Source organism: Polypterus senegalus, chromosome 11, assembly GCF_016835505.1.
Source record: "Polypterus senegalus isolate Bchr_013 chromosome 11, ASM1683550v1, whole genome shotgun sequence".
In the NCBI taxonomy this organism is placed as follows: domain Eukaryota; kingdom Metazoa; phylum Chordata; class Cladistia; order Polypteriformes; family Polypteridae; genus Polypterus; species Polypterus senegalus.
In genome coordinates, this window is record NC_053164.1 from 17,004,694 (window position 1) to 17,020,865 (window position 16,172).

Sequence of the window (16,172 nt, forward strand, 5' to 3'; positions counted from 1 at the left end):
ATCAATAGGATATTTTAGGTTGACATTTTTAAATTTACTTTTCACTTGGTCATTCTTGGGTATTGAGTGTTGCTTGCTGTTGGGGAAAAAAATGAATGATTTTAAAAAAATAGTTCTTGAATCAATTTAAATGATTTTAGCACAAAGTTGCAACATAACAAAATGTGAAAAAAATGAAGGCATCCGAATAATTTTTTTGAATGCAAAATACATATTAATATGGCTTCTAAATTCAGAATTAAAACACAGGTGCTACTTTTGATTCCTGTTCTGACAGACAGCAGAACCTTTCAATCAAACGTCCACTCACCAATATGCAGCCATTTCCCAGTCCTGATTTGCAAGGATGCTTCTTTTTTCTGTTCCTGGAAGTGGACCTGGAAAGAAACAAGACAGGGAACAGATTTGTAGACCACCATAGAACTGCATATACTGTATTACATCTCAGAATGAATTATTTTAATAATGTTGTTGTCTCCTCCTCAATTTACAGGCACACACTTTGGTGTCAAGACAAGGTATTTAGCCAAATGAAAAAAAGGGAAGCCGTGCACAGTATTCTAGCTTCAACATTTAGCCCCCTCAATTTTGTTCATGGAGGCTCCAACTTTAAACGTCCTGTACTTCCTTTATTTGTGGTCTTCTTCAAGGCCAGTAGCAGTGACTACTGTGTACTCCCAAAGCCACTTCCTTCTACCTAGTGGCGCTTTTCCACTGCATAGTATGGCACAGCACGGTTCAGTACAGCTCACCTTGGTTCGGCTCAGTTCGGCTCGGTTTGCGTTTCGACTGCAGTTTAGTACCGCTTTAGAGTGGGCGGGATTATTCACGTTTCGTTATAGTTGCGCCGCCCCTACTGCCGTGACACCGTGGAACTTTTACAACAACACGCAGACAACGACAACACTTTAGCTCGACGACGCGCAAGGGAAAGCTTCTAAAAAAAGCACATCACTAGCTAACTTTTATCACTGTTGCAAAGCATAAAATGAACTTAACTGCCAGTGTAACATTAAAATGCTAATTCTGTATATTACAGATCTTCCACATTTTGCAAAAAAGTCGCCGCAACAGACCATCTGTTTGGACATTTAACCGTGCTTCAGAGTGGTGGGATGTGATTGTTCCCGGTTTTACAAACACTCAGTGGATGGAGAACTTTCGAATGTCTGAAGAAACATTCATCCACTTATGCAACAAACTGCGTCCAGCGATAGAGAGACGGGACACAAACTTCCGCGTGTGTGTACCTTTAAAGAAAAGAATAGCCAGTGACGCAGTAATGATGATTTTCTCTGGCCAATCAGTGACCAGCAGAGTTTACACGTCACGTTTTGGTAACGGTTCGGCGCGCTTGGAACCTCGGCTGAGGTGGTACTAAAAAACGGACCAGGTACCAGGTACTGTTCCCAGTGGAAAACGCCCCAAAAGTGAGCTGAACTGAACCGTGTCGTGCCGTACTATGCAGTGGAAAAGCGCCATAAGACTATAATCTTAAAGTGTAAATGTCACGGTGTTATACGTACTTGGAGGGAAAAGGCCCAGAGAGATCCTCCGTCTCCGACATTGAGCTGGCTGAAGACTGCCTGCTCCGGAGTGTTTCAGCAGAGGAGCTTCGTGCAGAGCCGACACTCCTACCTGCCGGCCGTGTGGCTCTCGAGAAGGTCCGGCCCCGCTGTGCACTGCTGGGAGAGGATAGCATGTCCCTGAGCACTTTCCGTTGGCTGGAGAGGAAAAAAAATGAATATGAAGAGCAGAACTTTACATTCACTTGTGCATTAGACTAGAGGTTATGGGACCACCTACTGCAACTATCCACATTGGACAGAGATCTACTGGATAGATAGATTAGATAATTAGATTAGATAGATAGATACTTTATTAATCCCAAGGGGAAATTCACATAATCCAGCAGCAGTATACTGATACAAAAAACAATATTAAAGAGTGATAACAATGCAGGTAAAAACAGACAATAACTTTGAATAATGTTAGTGTTCAACCCCCTGGGTGAAATTGAAAAGTCACATAGTGTGGGGTCTCCTCAGTCTGTCAGTGGAGCAGGACGGTGACAGCAGTCTGTCGCTGAAGCTGCTCCTCTGTCTGGAGATGATCCTGTTCAGCGGATGCAGTGGATTCTCCATGACTGACAGGAGCCTTTCAATGCCCATCGCTCCGCCACAGATGTCAAATTGTCGGAGCCTACAACAGAGCCCGTCTTTCTCACCAGTTTGTCCAGGCGTGAGGCGTCCTCCCCAGCACACCACCGCGTAGAAGAGGGCGCTCACCACAACCATCTGGTAGAACATCTGCAGCATCTTATTGCAGATGTTGAAGGACGCCAACCTTCTAAGAAAGTATAGTCGGCTCCGTCCTTTCTTACACAGAGCATCAGTATTGGCAGTCCAGTCCAATTTATCATCCAGCGGCACTCCCAGGTATTTATAGGTCTAACATGTAACAATCAGAACTTGGCTTACACTTCCAAGATCCTGCATACCTCAGGTCAAAGGTAAAGGCTGCTGCTGGGGGTAAGGAGAGGTTGTGGGGCGTGTTATATTAGCTCACATCAGGCCTTTTAAATCTCATCCTGGGTTGTGTTTAGCCTTGTTGAACTTCCAAAAGACTGAACCCCCCTCCCATGAATTTTAATATACATCTTAATAAGGGGTCCAAAAATGGGTGTGAGGCGTTACTCATAACAAGCAAAGTTTCTATCTTTCAACCACTAAAAACCTTTAAAACTGCAAAACACCCGTTTTTGTGAGTTTTGCGATTGCAAAATCGCATGTGAAACAAAATTTTTGCATCAGCTTTGCGAGACAGAATGTGAAAGGAAACTTGACTGTTCTGCCCACCATTACATATTACTTTTTGATGCTATATTATCAGTGGGCTTAGAAAATATATAGACGGATATTAGACATAATCAATGGATTGAGATTCAGGCCACTCGACAAGGACAGTGGCGTCCTGATCTGTGTTAGTCAAGCGTGCGGATAGGAATTTCACTGCACTGTGTACATGTGACAGTCACTCTGAAATGAACTGACCACACTACGTTATTTTAAACAAAGCAAAATTTTACATTTATGAAACAGCCAACGCTGTCACACACTGGCATACCGTTACTAAGTGTGATAGAGATAAGCCACAATGAAACAGAATGAAACGCGATTTTTCAGTGTATCGTACTGAATATTTATTCAGGGCCATTTTATGCCGAAGATCTTATAATTTTAGGCTTTGATGCCAATACAGTGTTGCATTTTGTAGCCATTTAAATCAACGTTATGAATCAGCTTTGAATCACCTTTACAACTTTATCAAATACCACCACTGGTGCCATCTTCTGTAACAATACCGAGACCTGCAGTGACTTCTCCCAGGACTCCCTACTCTTGCTTTCTGTAATCCATGGATTCAATTATTGAACCAGCCAGCCAGTTTATTAATGTGTGATTAAACATCCATTCATGAAATCAAACCAAACCAGGAAATACAAAGCCACAGCATTCATGGCTCCCAATCAGCAACAAGTTACCACAGTTATGGAATCCAAGCAAACGCACAAAGAGCGCATTCTCAACTCATGAGCACAAAAGACAATGAGGGAATTTATATGCACACACAAAAGCAGGATAAGGTAAGTAACTCGGTTAAGGCAGAAATCTGATTTCTGAAAAACCTCCATTTATATGTGCAAGTCCACCTATGGAGGCTGCATTTGGGGAAACACTCTGATGTCATAAAAAGTGCCCAAAAAAAGATTAACACTGGTTTTCCTAAAAGCCTGTGAAAAATGTAATTCTTCTTGAACATCCTAGTTTCCCCTGACAAAAGCGAGGAAATGCGTAGGCCCTGGTCACCTCACCAATTGCGCTCCATGCAGGGAGGGCTCAAGATTTGAACCTGTGATCTCCTTACAGCGGGACAGCAATGTTACGTCTGCACCGCCTGTGGGGCTCTACGAGGCAACAGCATTACTACTGTGACACCTGCATGGAAATCAGATATAACCCGTTAAAAATGAAACAGACACAAGCATGCAAACGTCTTTATATTGTACCGGCTGATAGCTGGACTGGAATGTGTCATTTGAACAATCTCTTTTTATTTGGTTTTATCTGTGAATAAAAGTACGCTTGTTTTGTTATACCGTTATCAGGTAACGCTTGTGGTTGGTCTGCAAGTCTGCAAACATCCGCCACGGTGCCCTCTTTCAGTTGCGAGAAGCAGATCATAGAAGGATTGAAAGAGTTTTACTGTCAAATAATGCAAAGAGTATGCGACACGCGTTTCGTCCTAATTCTGGGCTCATCAGACGTACACACTCACAAGCGTTACCTGGTAGGTAACCACCCATACAATCAGATTGTGATTCAGACTACGAATGCCATGAATGAAATTACCCCAAAACATGCTGTCAAATAAACGAACTACACGCCGTGACGCAACGTAAAGAGGCTTCGCCTCGGACGCTGACGTACAAGGTTCGATTCCCCGAGAGGTGGTGCAGTGAGTGTGATCTGATGAGCTCAGAATTAGGGCGAAACACGTGTCGTGTAGTCTTTGCATTATTTGACAGAAAAACTATTCAAACTATATAAATAAATAAGTAATTAAAAGTCAATGTATATGTGTGTATGTATGTACATTCCAGCATCACTTCCGAACGGCTGGAATGATGTTCATGAAACTTGGTACACGTTTCTCATTGGTTGACTAAAAACACACGTAGGGTGAAATCAACCCTACCCACCCCCTTCTGGGTAGGGTGGGGGGTGGTCTTGCGCTCTGGTATGCTTGTTATCATCCAGTTGACACTCTGAACGACCACCAGAGGGCGAATTGGAGGTGACTGCCAGCTTTCTTTATGTCCGAGCGTCACGACACCCCTGTTGCTTTTGAAATTAAATAGAGTTGGCCGGTTCTGAGGGTCAACTGGAGGATAACATACGTACAAGACCGCAAGACAAGCACATTACTGAGTCTTCATCGTTTGTTAATTTATTTTTAATTTTTAAAGTTTTAATTATATTTTTCTTAAACAATTAAAAAAACAACTTTATTTTCCTCCTGGGCAACGCTGGGTATTCAGCTAATCACCAATATAATTCCTTACAACTCACTGCCAGATAAAATCTTCAACACAGACTTGAGCTCTGAGAACTGTGGCTGGCTGAATGGGCGAGTGCAGGTTGAGTGCCGCAAATTGACACATTTGCAAAACAAAAGTGCTTATCAGCGGGCAATTAGCGCAGTGATAAGGACCCTCTAGTTTCCTCGTGTGTGTGTGTGTAAGGAAACTTAGGAGGTTCGGGGAGAATGAAATTTTGGCAGGGATTCTTGTGTTAAGCGACATCAATGGCAGCCATGCAGCCTGCGTCTCCAGGGCAGTGTGGGGAACATTACTTTTACCAGCAACTTTCATTACTCATTATTTACAAAAAAGGAAACTAAATAATAATAAATCTTTTAAAACTTATATTGCGCTTTTCTCACTACTCATAGCCCTCTCCACGCATGGGGGACCCGGGAAGTGAACCCAAATCTCTTTACTGCAAAGCAGCAGCACTGCCACTGTTAGTTTTTACACAATGTAGTAATGAGTTACAGTGTGTTACTGTTAGGATCCATTTTTAAAAAACAAATCATTTCTTTTCACTGCTACACAAGTGATACACAGATACATCTTCCACTGAGTCAAAGCAAAACAACTTCCCATAAACCCTTATTGGAATGTCAGAAAGTCATTAAAATATGGATGTCACTAAAGTTTTGCAATCTAAAGTAAATAAAAACAAGACAGATTGTGTGTTAGGGGCCTTCTGATCTTAATTGTGCTCGTGCAAGTAACTTTGGCCCGCTGACAACCTACTGTAAACCATTTTTGATAATGCCCCCTAATCCATTATTAAAGCCTCTTTGCATCACCTCGGGATAGTCGCCGAATTTAAACCTTTTTTTTTTTTCTGCAGAGGATTTTCAGAGAGTAATTCACGCGTTTGTCTCTTCTTGCCTTGACTATTCCAACTTGTAAAACAATGGCGTTAACCAGACATCCCTTGATCATCTTCAGCTAGTCCAGAGCACAGCGGCCAGGCGTCTAACAGGCACACGAGAGCAGAACCACATTACACCCATTTTAGCTTCTCTTCATTGGCTTCAGTTTAAAATGTTCTTGTTTGTTTTAAGTCTCTGAATGGATGAGCCCCCTCTCATCTTTTACTCTCCCATGCGATCACTTAGGTCCTCTGACCAATTACTGATCATGCTGTGGTCTACACTTAAGATCAGAGGTGACCCGTCCCTTTGTGGTAGCTGCCCCTAAGTTTTGGAAACCAGTCTGAAAACCTTTTTTCTTAGCCTTTCAATAAACTTACATGACATTACTTTTGTACTTACAATATTTATACATTTTTGGTGTGCTTATGTACAGTATTTCTATGGACACTGCACAGAACTTTGGTCAACTGCAGTTATTTTAAACATGCCCTATAAATAAAACTGACTTGGCTTACTTTTGTGTGAAAAATTGCAAATTTGACTTGCCAGCATTTGCTATTAAATCCTAAGCTCACATATGAACCTTCATAAAACTGACCAGAAAGACCAACCAAATGTGACCGTTTCCTTGTGTTTAATAAATAGTTTAGTCCTTTGTGTGCGGTTAAGTAAATAACATGCAACCTGTTGTGAAATCCCCAACCTTGAGTCACTGATGATTTGCAGTATTGACAATCTAATAGAGTGCTTTTTTGGATGAGGTGGTATAGGAAGTTGGCACATAAACGTGCATTTGAAAGAAAGAAAAAAAAAAAAAAATCATATGTAACTGCGTGATGTTATCAAGTAAGCATTGACTAAAAACGTTAAATGTTTTCAGCGCCTTGTTGAATTCAAAGATTAAAGAGTTCTGCAGGAAACAGTGGGACCTACATGGCACCAGATATGTGTATCGAATAAATGATCACTCTGCGGTGGGTTGGCACCCTGCCCGGGATAGGTTCCTGCCTTGTGCCCTGTGTTGGCTGGGATTGGCTCCAGCAGACCCCCCGTGACCCTGTGTTCGGATTCAGCAGGTTGGATAATGGATGGAGAAATGATCACTGATGATACGTAACATATTATTAGATTCAGAACCAAAACAGGAAAGGCAGATGGACCTTTTAGCCTTATTTAATACCACAAATCAAAGTGAGTTACATTAAAATAAGGCTTCTCGTCTCAATTTGATATGTGATATAATAATAAAAAAGAAAAAGAAAATCATACTTCCTCGTCTCTGTCTCCATCTGTTTGCGTGCTTTGTCTTTTACATATGCAGTGGGGTCAAATCGAGGAGGTCTTCTTGCTAGAAAAGAAAAGCAGAAGTCACCTTAAATTCATTCTTTTCTGTTTTTTTCTTGGTTTTGTTTTTTTTTTTAGTACCAACCAGAGTTCACAATACCTGAAGGTGAAGGGGACTGTCTGGGCACCTTCAACCGTTTCTCAGCAGAACTCTGCATTTCCCGCGAACTTGACCTTTCTCTTGAGCCAATTCTTTGATTCCGTTGCCCCCACTGCTCATTCTGCCCTCTGGAGTGCGATCGGCTTTGTGAGCGTAGCCTGTGGCCAGCACTCCTCTCATTTGACGTGGACCGTCTTTCTTCTCCATGGCTGTGGTCTGACCCCAAAACAGAGCCTGAACGAGGTTGCCCCACTGGAGTCACCCTCCTGTATGATCGAACAACATTTGCTTCAGAAGGATTACACTGAGAAACCACAAAAATACAAGTTAAGATATTCCACAAAGCCAGCCAATCATACAAACTGGTAGCCCATTTAGATGTTTGGGCAGAGTGGTTCTCACTTTTCCCAAGTATGTGAAGTAATACACAATTTCTCACTTAGCGATCATTAATCAAATGAGATAATTCTGATTTTCTTGTGATCTTATTGGGAAATAGCAAATATGGTGGATTAAACAAAATTGCACAAAACGCTTTAACTGAGGGTGGCACCGTGGCGCAGTGGTAGCACTGCTGCCTCACAGTAAGGAGACCTGGGTTCGCTCCATGGTCCAAAGACACGCGGGTTAGGTGCATTGGCAATCCGGAATTGTCCCTAGTGTGCCCTGCCCAGGGATTTGTTCCTGCCTTGTGCTGGCTGGGATTGGCTCCAGCAGACCCCCATGACCCTGTGTTAGGATATGGCGGGTAGGGAAATGACTGACTGATTGACTTTTAACTGAACCCATGCCTTGACAATGAACTTATGGGGAGTTGGGTAAAGTCAATGAACGAACTTTAATAGGGTTAGTTGATAATCAGCACTTCGGGAACACTGCCTTATATTATGAAATATGGTCACAATACAGGATGAGTACAGGGAGGTCTCTGAGCTAAGCTGAAATTAATGGGAGAGGTTTATAAGCTGAGCTGCACAATACAGAAGAGGCTGGAGTCACACGTGTGCGTCAGAGGAACACCTTCCCTTTGTACCCCATTGGGGTGAGAGAGGGTACTGCTGCGAACAGCCTCATTTTCTTCTCCCCTGCAGCAACAAGACGACACCCCTTAAGGGATAGTAACCCCACCCCTTCCAGCCATAGGGATTTACTTGGTGAACAGACAGAGTTTCCTGTGATTGAGCCAAACACTTCAAAAAAAGCCAAGAAGGCTACTTTGTTTTATTTCTGTTTTGTGCCAATGAGCCCTGATTTTAAGTTATAATTGCCTGAGAATTAAAAGGGGTGATCTTGTTGACACCCCAACACTCTTGGAACTCACCCAGCAATTATTCACCTGTCCATAACGCTAACATGAGGAGAAAGAGTGAAATGTGAATTTCCCCTTGGGATTAATAAAGTATCTATCTATCTATCTAAGAGTAAGATAGGGGGTGAAGAGAATAAGTATGTAAAATGGAGGAAAGAAAGCCACTGCCTGTCCTTAACAATGAATGAAACTGTAAACAAAAGAAAAAGGATAATGAAGAAAAAAAAAATGAGACTGAGAGGCCGCACATCATTAAATAGGTCCAAATGAAACACCCTGAAGTTTCTATACTTTATTTTGTCCACAACATTTCAATTCAGATAAAGTAAAAAAAAAAATTCCAGTGATCAATGATTAAACTGCTAGGATACGTGTTTTTTAGGAAAGCTATAAGCTCAAATTACTACTCGGAGGGATTTTACAAAAAAAACAAAAAAAACAAACAAGGTTAGCTCTATTATTATAAAAATGCTTATAAAAGCTAAAGATGACAAAATTCAACAACAAACATTTCACCAAGCACTAAGAAAAATAAAGACTCACTACAATGTACATCGTATAGTCCAGTTTCACTCCTGAATAACGATGTTAAGATGCTAGTGAAAGTCTTGGATAGAAAGATTGAGAAAGTGCTTCCCTTGGTAATATCACAAGATCAAACCAGATTTATAAAAGGCAGACACTCAGCCTCAAAACTTCGGCTCCTTTTTAATATCATATACTCACTAAACAAAAGTTCTACTATCTTTGGATGTAGAAAAGGCCTTTGGTAGAACTGAATGAGATTATCTATTTACTAAACCGAGCAGATGCGGGTTTGGCCCCAGTATATCCGTATGAATTAAACTAATGTATACTAGTCCAGAAGATTCAGCCAGTCCGTATTAGTAACAGAAATTCAGATTACTTTAAAATTAGTAGCTGATACATTTGGATGTTTCCTTAGTAAACCAGGCCACTTAGCTTCCAGTAGGAAACCATGCAAAAATTTGTTACAACCCTTACCCTTTTTTATATATGGCCAGTTCACTGGTGAGACTCTTCACTCGACTTTTCAGTTTTCTCTCAGATGCTTTCAGGTCTTCAATCTGTCCCGGGGGAAAAAAAAAAAAAAGAAGACCATGTAATTTATTATCTCCATTCTGCAAGAAAACAACATGAGATCAAATTTTTTTTTCTCAGCAATCACTACAAACTTTCTGACCTAATTGGGATCTCTGGTAACCAGCACTTAATCAACACCACCAATATCAAATTCCATCTCATGTTAATCCACATGAGAAGTCATCCGGTCATATGCTCAAGGTGTCAAACATGTATTTTTGATAAAAAAAAAAATTGACAACCACATCGAGGAAATGCTCTCGTGAATAAAAATGGAACAAGTTCAACCGGGACTGAACATTTAAACTGTAAACCCGCCTTCCTGCCACATTTACTGGCCAGTAGCAGCTTATTAAGTGGCCAAAATTGAACCTCATTTGATATTAACAAAATGGTACGCACTGAAAGACATACCAAACTAAAAATAAAATAAATAAATAAATAAATAAATAAATAAATAAATAAATAAATAAAAAGCACCATTACCTGGAAGAGAATCTGCCTCACACTTGTGCATATTTGAGATGCTTCAACAAGCAGGTCAGCTCACTCATGCAGATCCACAGACTCCTACTAAAAAACCATGAGGTGCTCCAGGTGTGGAAATTAATATAAAATGTAACAATAGGGGGCAGTCAAAAATGTACATTCTACTTCAATCTTACGCACATTCCATTTTGGGACATGTGTTAGGGACGATGTCAGCATACGGCTGGATGACTTGAAGTGGGGATTAGGCAAATATGAGTAACATGAGATTTTTTTCATGGATGTTTTTTTAATATTGTTTGCAGTCACCAGAGTCGCCCATTGCATCAGAAAGTACAGCGAGGCACCAATGCTATCTGCTAATCCTCCATGCCACCCAGTCTGAATTTTACACATACTGAATGAGGCCCATTTTTAAACTTTTTGTGCACATTCTAATAATACACAACCTACAACTTATGAACAAGGTCTTGCCAGTTTCAGAAAACCCATTTAAGAAAAAAGGATTACATAAAGTTTACACATTCCATAGTTAGTACTTCACTGAAGCTCCTTTCACAGGAGTTCAGTATTTTTTCAAGGTTTCTCAAATCAAAAACATTTTCTGCTTTTAAGTGGATGCATTTTGTTAAGTTTCAAGGTCTTTTGTTTTCACATTTGGACACCAGATCCATCAAGCCCCTTTTAAAATGCAAGAAAAGGCTAGGTACAAAATGTACTTAAAAATCCTCCACTTTAGCAGAAACATGTATAGAAAATTAATAAATGCAGTGGATTCAGAAAGTATTCAGACCTCTTCACTTTTTTGTGGATCATAAAAATTGTAAAGGAATACATTTGCCATTTTTTGTTATTCAATATACAATCCACTCAATTTACACTACGACAAAATAAAACATGTTTTCAGAAAGGTTTACAAATTTATTAAAAACTGAGACCTGAAATCTCATCTCATGTATACAGGTATTCATTCCCCTCAATAGAAGCCCATTTGGCAGCTATTCCATCCTTGAGGCTTCTTCTTTTAATTCTCTACAAGCTTTGCACACAAGTTCTCCTACGCTGGGTGGGATGTGTCCGTTAACTACAATCATCAGGTGTCTCCACACACGCACTATGGAGTTTAAGTCTGGGCTTTGGCCAGGCTACTCAAGGACACGCAGACTTTCCCTGAAACTGCTCCGGTGTTGTCCTGGCTGTGTGCTTCGAGTTATTGTCATGCGGAAAGGTGAACCGAAGCCCCAGTCGGAGGTGGTGAGCACTCTGCAACAGGTTTTCCTCAAAGACCTCTCTGTATTTGGCCGCATTCATCTTGCCCTCAACTCTGAACAGTCTCCCTGTCACTGAGAAGCACCCTCAAAGCCTGGTGCTACCACTACCATGCTTACCACTACCAGGATAGTATTAGGCAAGTGACATCATGCTTGAAGTTCAGCCCAAAGAATTCAATTTTTTGTCTCACCAGAAGAGAGAATGTTTTTCTTCATGCTCCAATACACAGAGATGTAAACTCGTACTGTGTGTGTCAACAGTGGCTTCCTTCTAGGCCATCTACTGATTGATGGAGTGCTGCTGAGATGGTTCTCCCATCAAATCAGAGGACTTCTAAAGTGCTGTTAGAGTGTTCATTGGGCCCTTGGTCACCTCCTTGACCAAGTGTGTTGTTGCCTGGTTACTCAATTGGACTGGACAGCGAACTCTAGGAAGAGTACTGGTGGCTTCAAATTTCTTCCATTTCACAGGCTACTTTGCCCCTGAAAACACTCAAGAGCTTTAGAAATTCCTTTTTCCACTTGCCCCGATTTACGCCTCATCACAATTTGATCACACAGGTTTACAAAGAGTTCCTTGGACTTTGTGGTTTAGATTTTATTCTGACTGACACACAGTGTGAATTGTGGCACCTTGCATACCCAGGAGTGTGTGCCTTTCTAAATGATGTCCAAGCAATTCAGTTTGCTTTAATTGGACTCCAATCAGGTACTAGGAACGTCTCAAAGAGAATTACAGCAAACAGGATGCACATGACCATAATTTGGAGTGCCAGAGTAAATTGACTGAGGATGTATATGAAGAACAGATTGCAAATTTAGATTTTTAATAAACCTGCAAACCTTTCTGGAAACATGTTATCGCTTTCTCATCAGGGGGTTTCTGAGTGTAGACTGGTGGGCAAATACGGCAAATGCATCTATTTAAAATGAAATCTACAACACCATAAAGTGTGCAAAAAAGTGAAGGAGTCTGAATCCTTTCTGAATTCGCTGTATACCACAAACGAACTTGGACTATCATATTTTAAATGACTAAAGATCATTACAAATACTGCAAGAGCGTGTAGGTGTTCTATTTGCAATTTATGTGCGATGTATTTTGTCAGCAGATATGGTGCGACCTAAAGAGTTTCCCTTTGTGGTCTGCCCTCACCTCATCTAGTAGCAAGTTGTACTCCTGCTCTCTCTTGCTGGCTGAACGCTGGTGTTTGTTGCGCTCCTGTAAAAGCTGTTCCTCGAGAATTCTCACCATATCCTTCAATACCTTCATGGATCGGGGATCCCGGCGTGGCTGGCATGTTTCTGATCGCAGGACCTCCAGTTCCCTTGTTAGGAGGGCCTTTTCTTGGCGCAGCTGCTCCACTCTGTCCACCATAAACAGGAACCAGAAAATGAGATAAAGTAAACTTGATGAATTGGAAAGAATGTGATAGCAAACAGACAGAAGCACACAATGTGAAATGGAACCAATGCGACAAGAGTGTGCTGCTGCCATGCCCAATTCAGCTCTCTTAATATTCGCTGCTAGTAATAATGGCCGACGTTTCCTGCCCAGCAATTTACAGCTTTGTAATCCACACTTGGTTTAACACGCTTGATTACAGATCAGGTATTCAGCCATCCCTGATAAAGAGATAAACTGAATGCAGCAGCAATACTAGTTTACAGTGAAAAGAAAAAGCAAATCTGTAGAGGCTACACTGACTCTGCTTGAAGACGATGCATATCCCCTTCTCTGGTATCAGGTCCCTCATTCGACATCCATTCTGTTAGTTGAGACCTCAATCTGCGATTTTCCCTTTGAAGCAGAACTGGGTCCAGCTTTCCATAAAATGCTAGTGGTAGCGGGTAGTGAATTCTGCAATTAAAAAACAATCAATCAACGCGCGTCACAGAGTTAAATACTTGTAAAAGTGTTTGATGTACCAAATCACAAAAAGCAAGATTTGACTAATGACATCATACAGTATAACAGTGGTTCTCAAACTGTGGGGCGCAAAGTAACAAAAAGGGGGGCGCGAAGATGTGAAAAAAAGAAAACAAGAATCGAAAATATGAAAAATACAGTACAGGCCAAAAGTTTGGACACACCTCCTCATTCAATGTGTTTTCTTTATTTTCATGACTGAAGGCATCAAAACTATGAATGAACACATGTGGAGTTATGTACTTAACAAAAAAAAGGTGAAATAACTGAAAACACGTTTTATATTCTAGTTTCTTCAAAATAGCCACCCTTTGCTCTGATTACTGCTTTGCACGCTCTTGGCATTCTCTCGATGAGCTTCAACAGGTAGTCACCTGAAATGGTTTTCACTTCACAGATGTGCCTTATCAGGGTTATTTAGTGGAATTTCTTGCTTTATCAATGGGGTTGGGACCAGCAGTTGTGTTGTACAGAAGTCAGGTTAGTTGGACGATCATTTATTTTTCAACAGGACAATGACCCCAAACACACCTCCAGGCTATTTGACCAAGAAGGAGAGTGATGGAGTGCTGTAAATGGTCATGAAAATAAAGAAAACACATTGAATGAGGAGGTGTGTCCAAACTTTTGGCCTGTACTATACATCTATCGAAACCAAAACAAATTAACTTAAACTACATTCTGATACTAGAAAAATAAATATAGAGTTAGATAAATGTCAATAAAAGTTAAGTAGGTATAATAAAACATGCATCTATGATATATCATGAATTTAAAAAGAACAAATTGGTATTCGTGGGCTCCTTTTAAAAAAACGTTAGGGGGGCGCGATTAAAACTGTTATGAAAACTCGGGTCGCAAATACGTAAAGGTTGAGAAACGCTGCAGTATAACAAGACTGTTACTGGCATCTTGCAACTGGGACAAAATTAAGGAAGTCCATATTAATCATAATGGATCTGAATTTGAGTCTTGCCTGTCAAACTCCACAGAGTAGATTAAAATGAAGTATCGCTTCATGTTGAGGGCCGGAGACTTGACTAGCGGCCGGACACATTCTGAATGGGATGCTTTTTTCTTATGCAGCTGTTGCAGATCATCGAATGTCAAAAGCTGAAGGGTCACTGATTCACAGGACTAAAAAAAAACAATTTAAAAAAAAGGAAGAAAGCAGATGTTAATGAAGCACTAATTGCACCAATTGCAAGAAAAGATGTAGCTTGTAGTCATTACAGCTTCTTACTGCTGTGCTCTCCAACAGGTAACGTGGACTGAGCTCATCATTTCTACACATTCCCAGTGATAAATTACAGTGTTTAAAAAGGATTAACACAATATTATCCTGGCCAAGTATTCAGCCCATAATTAACGATCTAATTTTACTGAATAATCAACTTTTTAAAGAAATTTTGTGATATTCTTATTTCACAGCAATGTAACTCAAAAATTATTTTGCAACACTGTTTTAATAAAAAAAAAAAAAGAATGAAACAACTGTCACACATGTGCATCTGGGAATGACCTTCATGGCTCTGGTGAGGTAAGCAGTTCCACCTCGGTAGGACAGGGGCCACAGACGCTGATAGTATCATCTTTTACCCCACTAGCGTCTAAGAGCCATGCAAGGATGATGTGTTACTCCGGCCCATGCATCTGGCAAGGCTTCATCCCTTTGGTGCAGGCGCTGTATAAACCAGGCCACCTGGGAGCCAGACGTTAGACCAGGGGTCCTCAATCACGGTCCTGAAGGGCTGCAATGGCTGCAGTTTTTTATTCCAACTAGTCTCCTAACAAGAAAGCAGTCCATGCTGATAATGAAACCTGCTATTGAACTGTTTGGCTTGTTAATCCAAGTGTTTTGTGTACCAGAAGAGATTTAAACTTAACGGTCCTTCCAATTCCCCTCTCATTCATTTCTAAATATTTTTATCACAGATACTTCATGGTAAGCACGTGAGCTGGAGAGCTGCTGGTTTATTGGTTATCTGCATCTCATTATTAATGAATGTCTGATTAGGAAAAGAGGCAACAATTAAAACTTAAATGCAGCTGCTAAGATCTAAAATAGCCAATTAAGGGTTCTGAATGGTCACAGGCAAGAGAACCAAAAGGAAGCACAAAAACACATTACTTTAGTAGTAAATAAAAAGGGTTCTAATTAAGAAACTGATTAAAGTGAAAACCTGCAGCCATAGCAGACCTCCAGGACTGTAACTGAGGACCTCTGATCTACAAAGTAACTAAACTTTGCATTTAATGAATGAAAGCACCAACAAGGTATGGATTCAAACACCAACTATCATTATCAGCAAGGACCGAGTTCTGATTAGGACACCGGCTGGAATGAAAACCCGTAGCCACCACAGCCCTCCAGGACCAGGATTGAGGACCACTGCGTTAGACCTTGACCAATGAAAGAGGAGGACAGAATTTCCCAAATCCCAAGCCAAGCAAGCCAAAGAAGAAACAAAGCTAACTAAGGCAGATTATTTTTAGTTTTACGGCTGCATTGCTGTATTTCAGTTAAGATTAAATGATTTGACCCAGCTAGCTCCCCAATTTTTAGCCTGCCAATGACAGTTTGTTCCCGGCCACGTTACCCAAATAGTGTATTGT

At 40.9% G+C, this 16,172-nt stretch overlaps 1 protein-coding gene across 1 annotated transcript in view; it reads right to left on the reverse strand.

The window, feature by feature from the left end:
• Positions 1-16,172, reverse strand: part of ccdc61 (coiled-coil domain containing 61) — a 45,277-nt gene that overhangs the window by 16,455 nt on the left and 12,650 nt on the right. Inside the window, exons 4-11 of the mRNA XM_039768097.1 lie at positions 14,533-14,693; positions 13,335-13,487; positions 12,783-12,993; positions 9,768-9,850; positions 7,454-7,719; positions 7,279-7,357; positions 1,527-1,724; positions 311-377 (exon numbers count right to left, since the gene is read on the reverse strand). Coding sequence (XP_039624031.1) covers positions 311-377; positions 1,527-1,724; positions 7,279-7,357; positions 7,454-7,719; positions 9,768-9,850; positions 12,783-12,993; positions 13,335-13,487; positions 14,533-14,693 — 1,218 coding nt within the window. The remainder of the gene's footprint in view (positions 1-310; positions 378-1,526; positions 1,725-7,278; positions 7,358-7,453; positions 7,720-9,767; positions 9,851-12,782; positions 12,994-13,334; positions 13,488-14,532; positions 14,694-16,172) is intronic.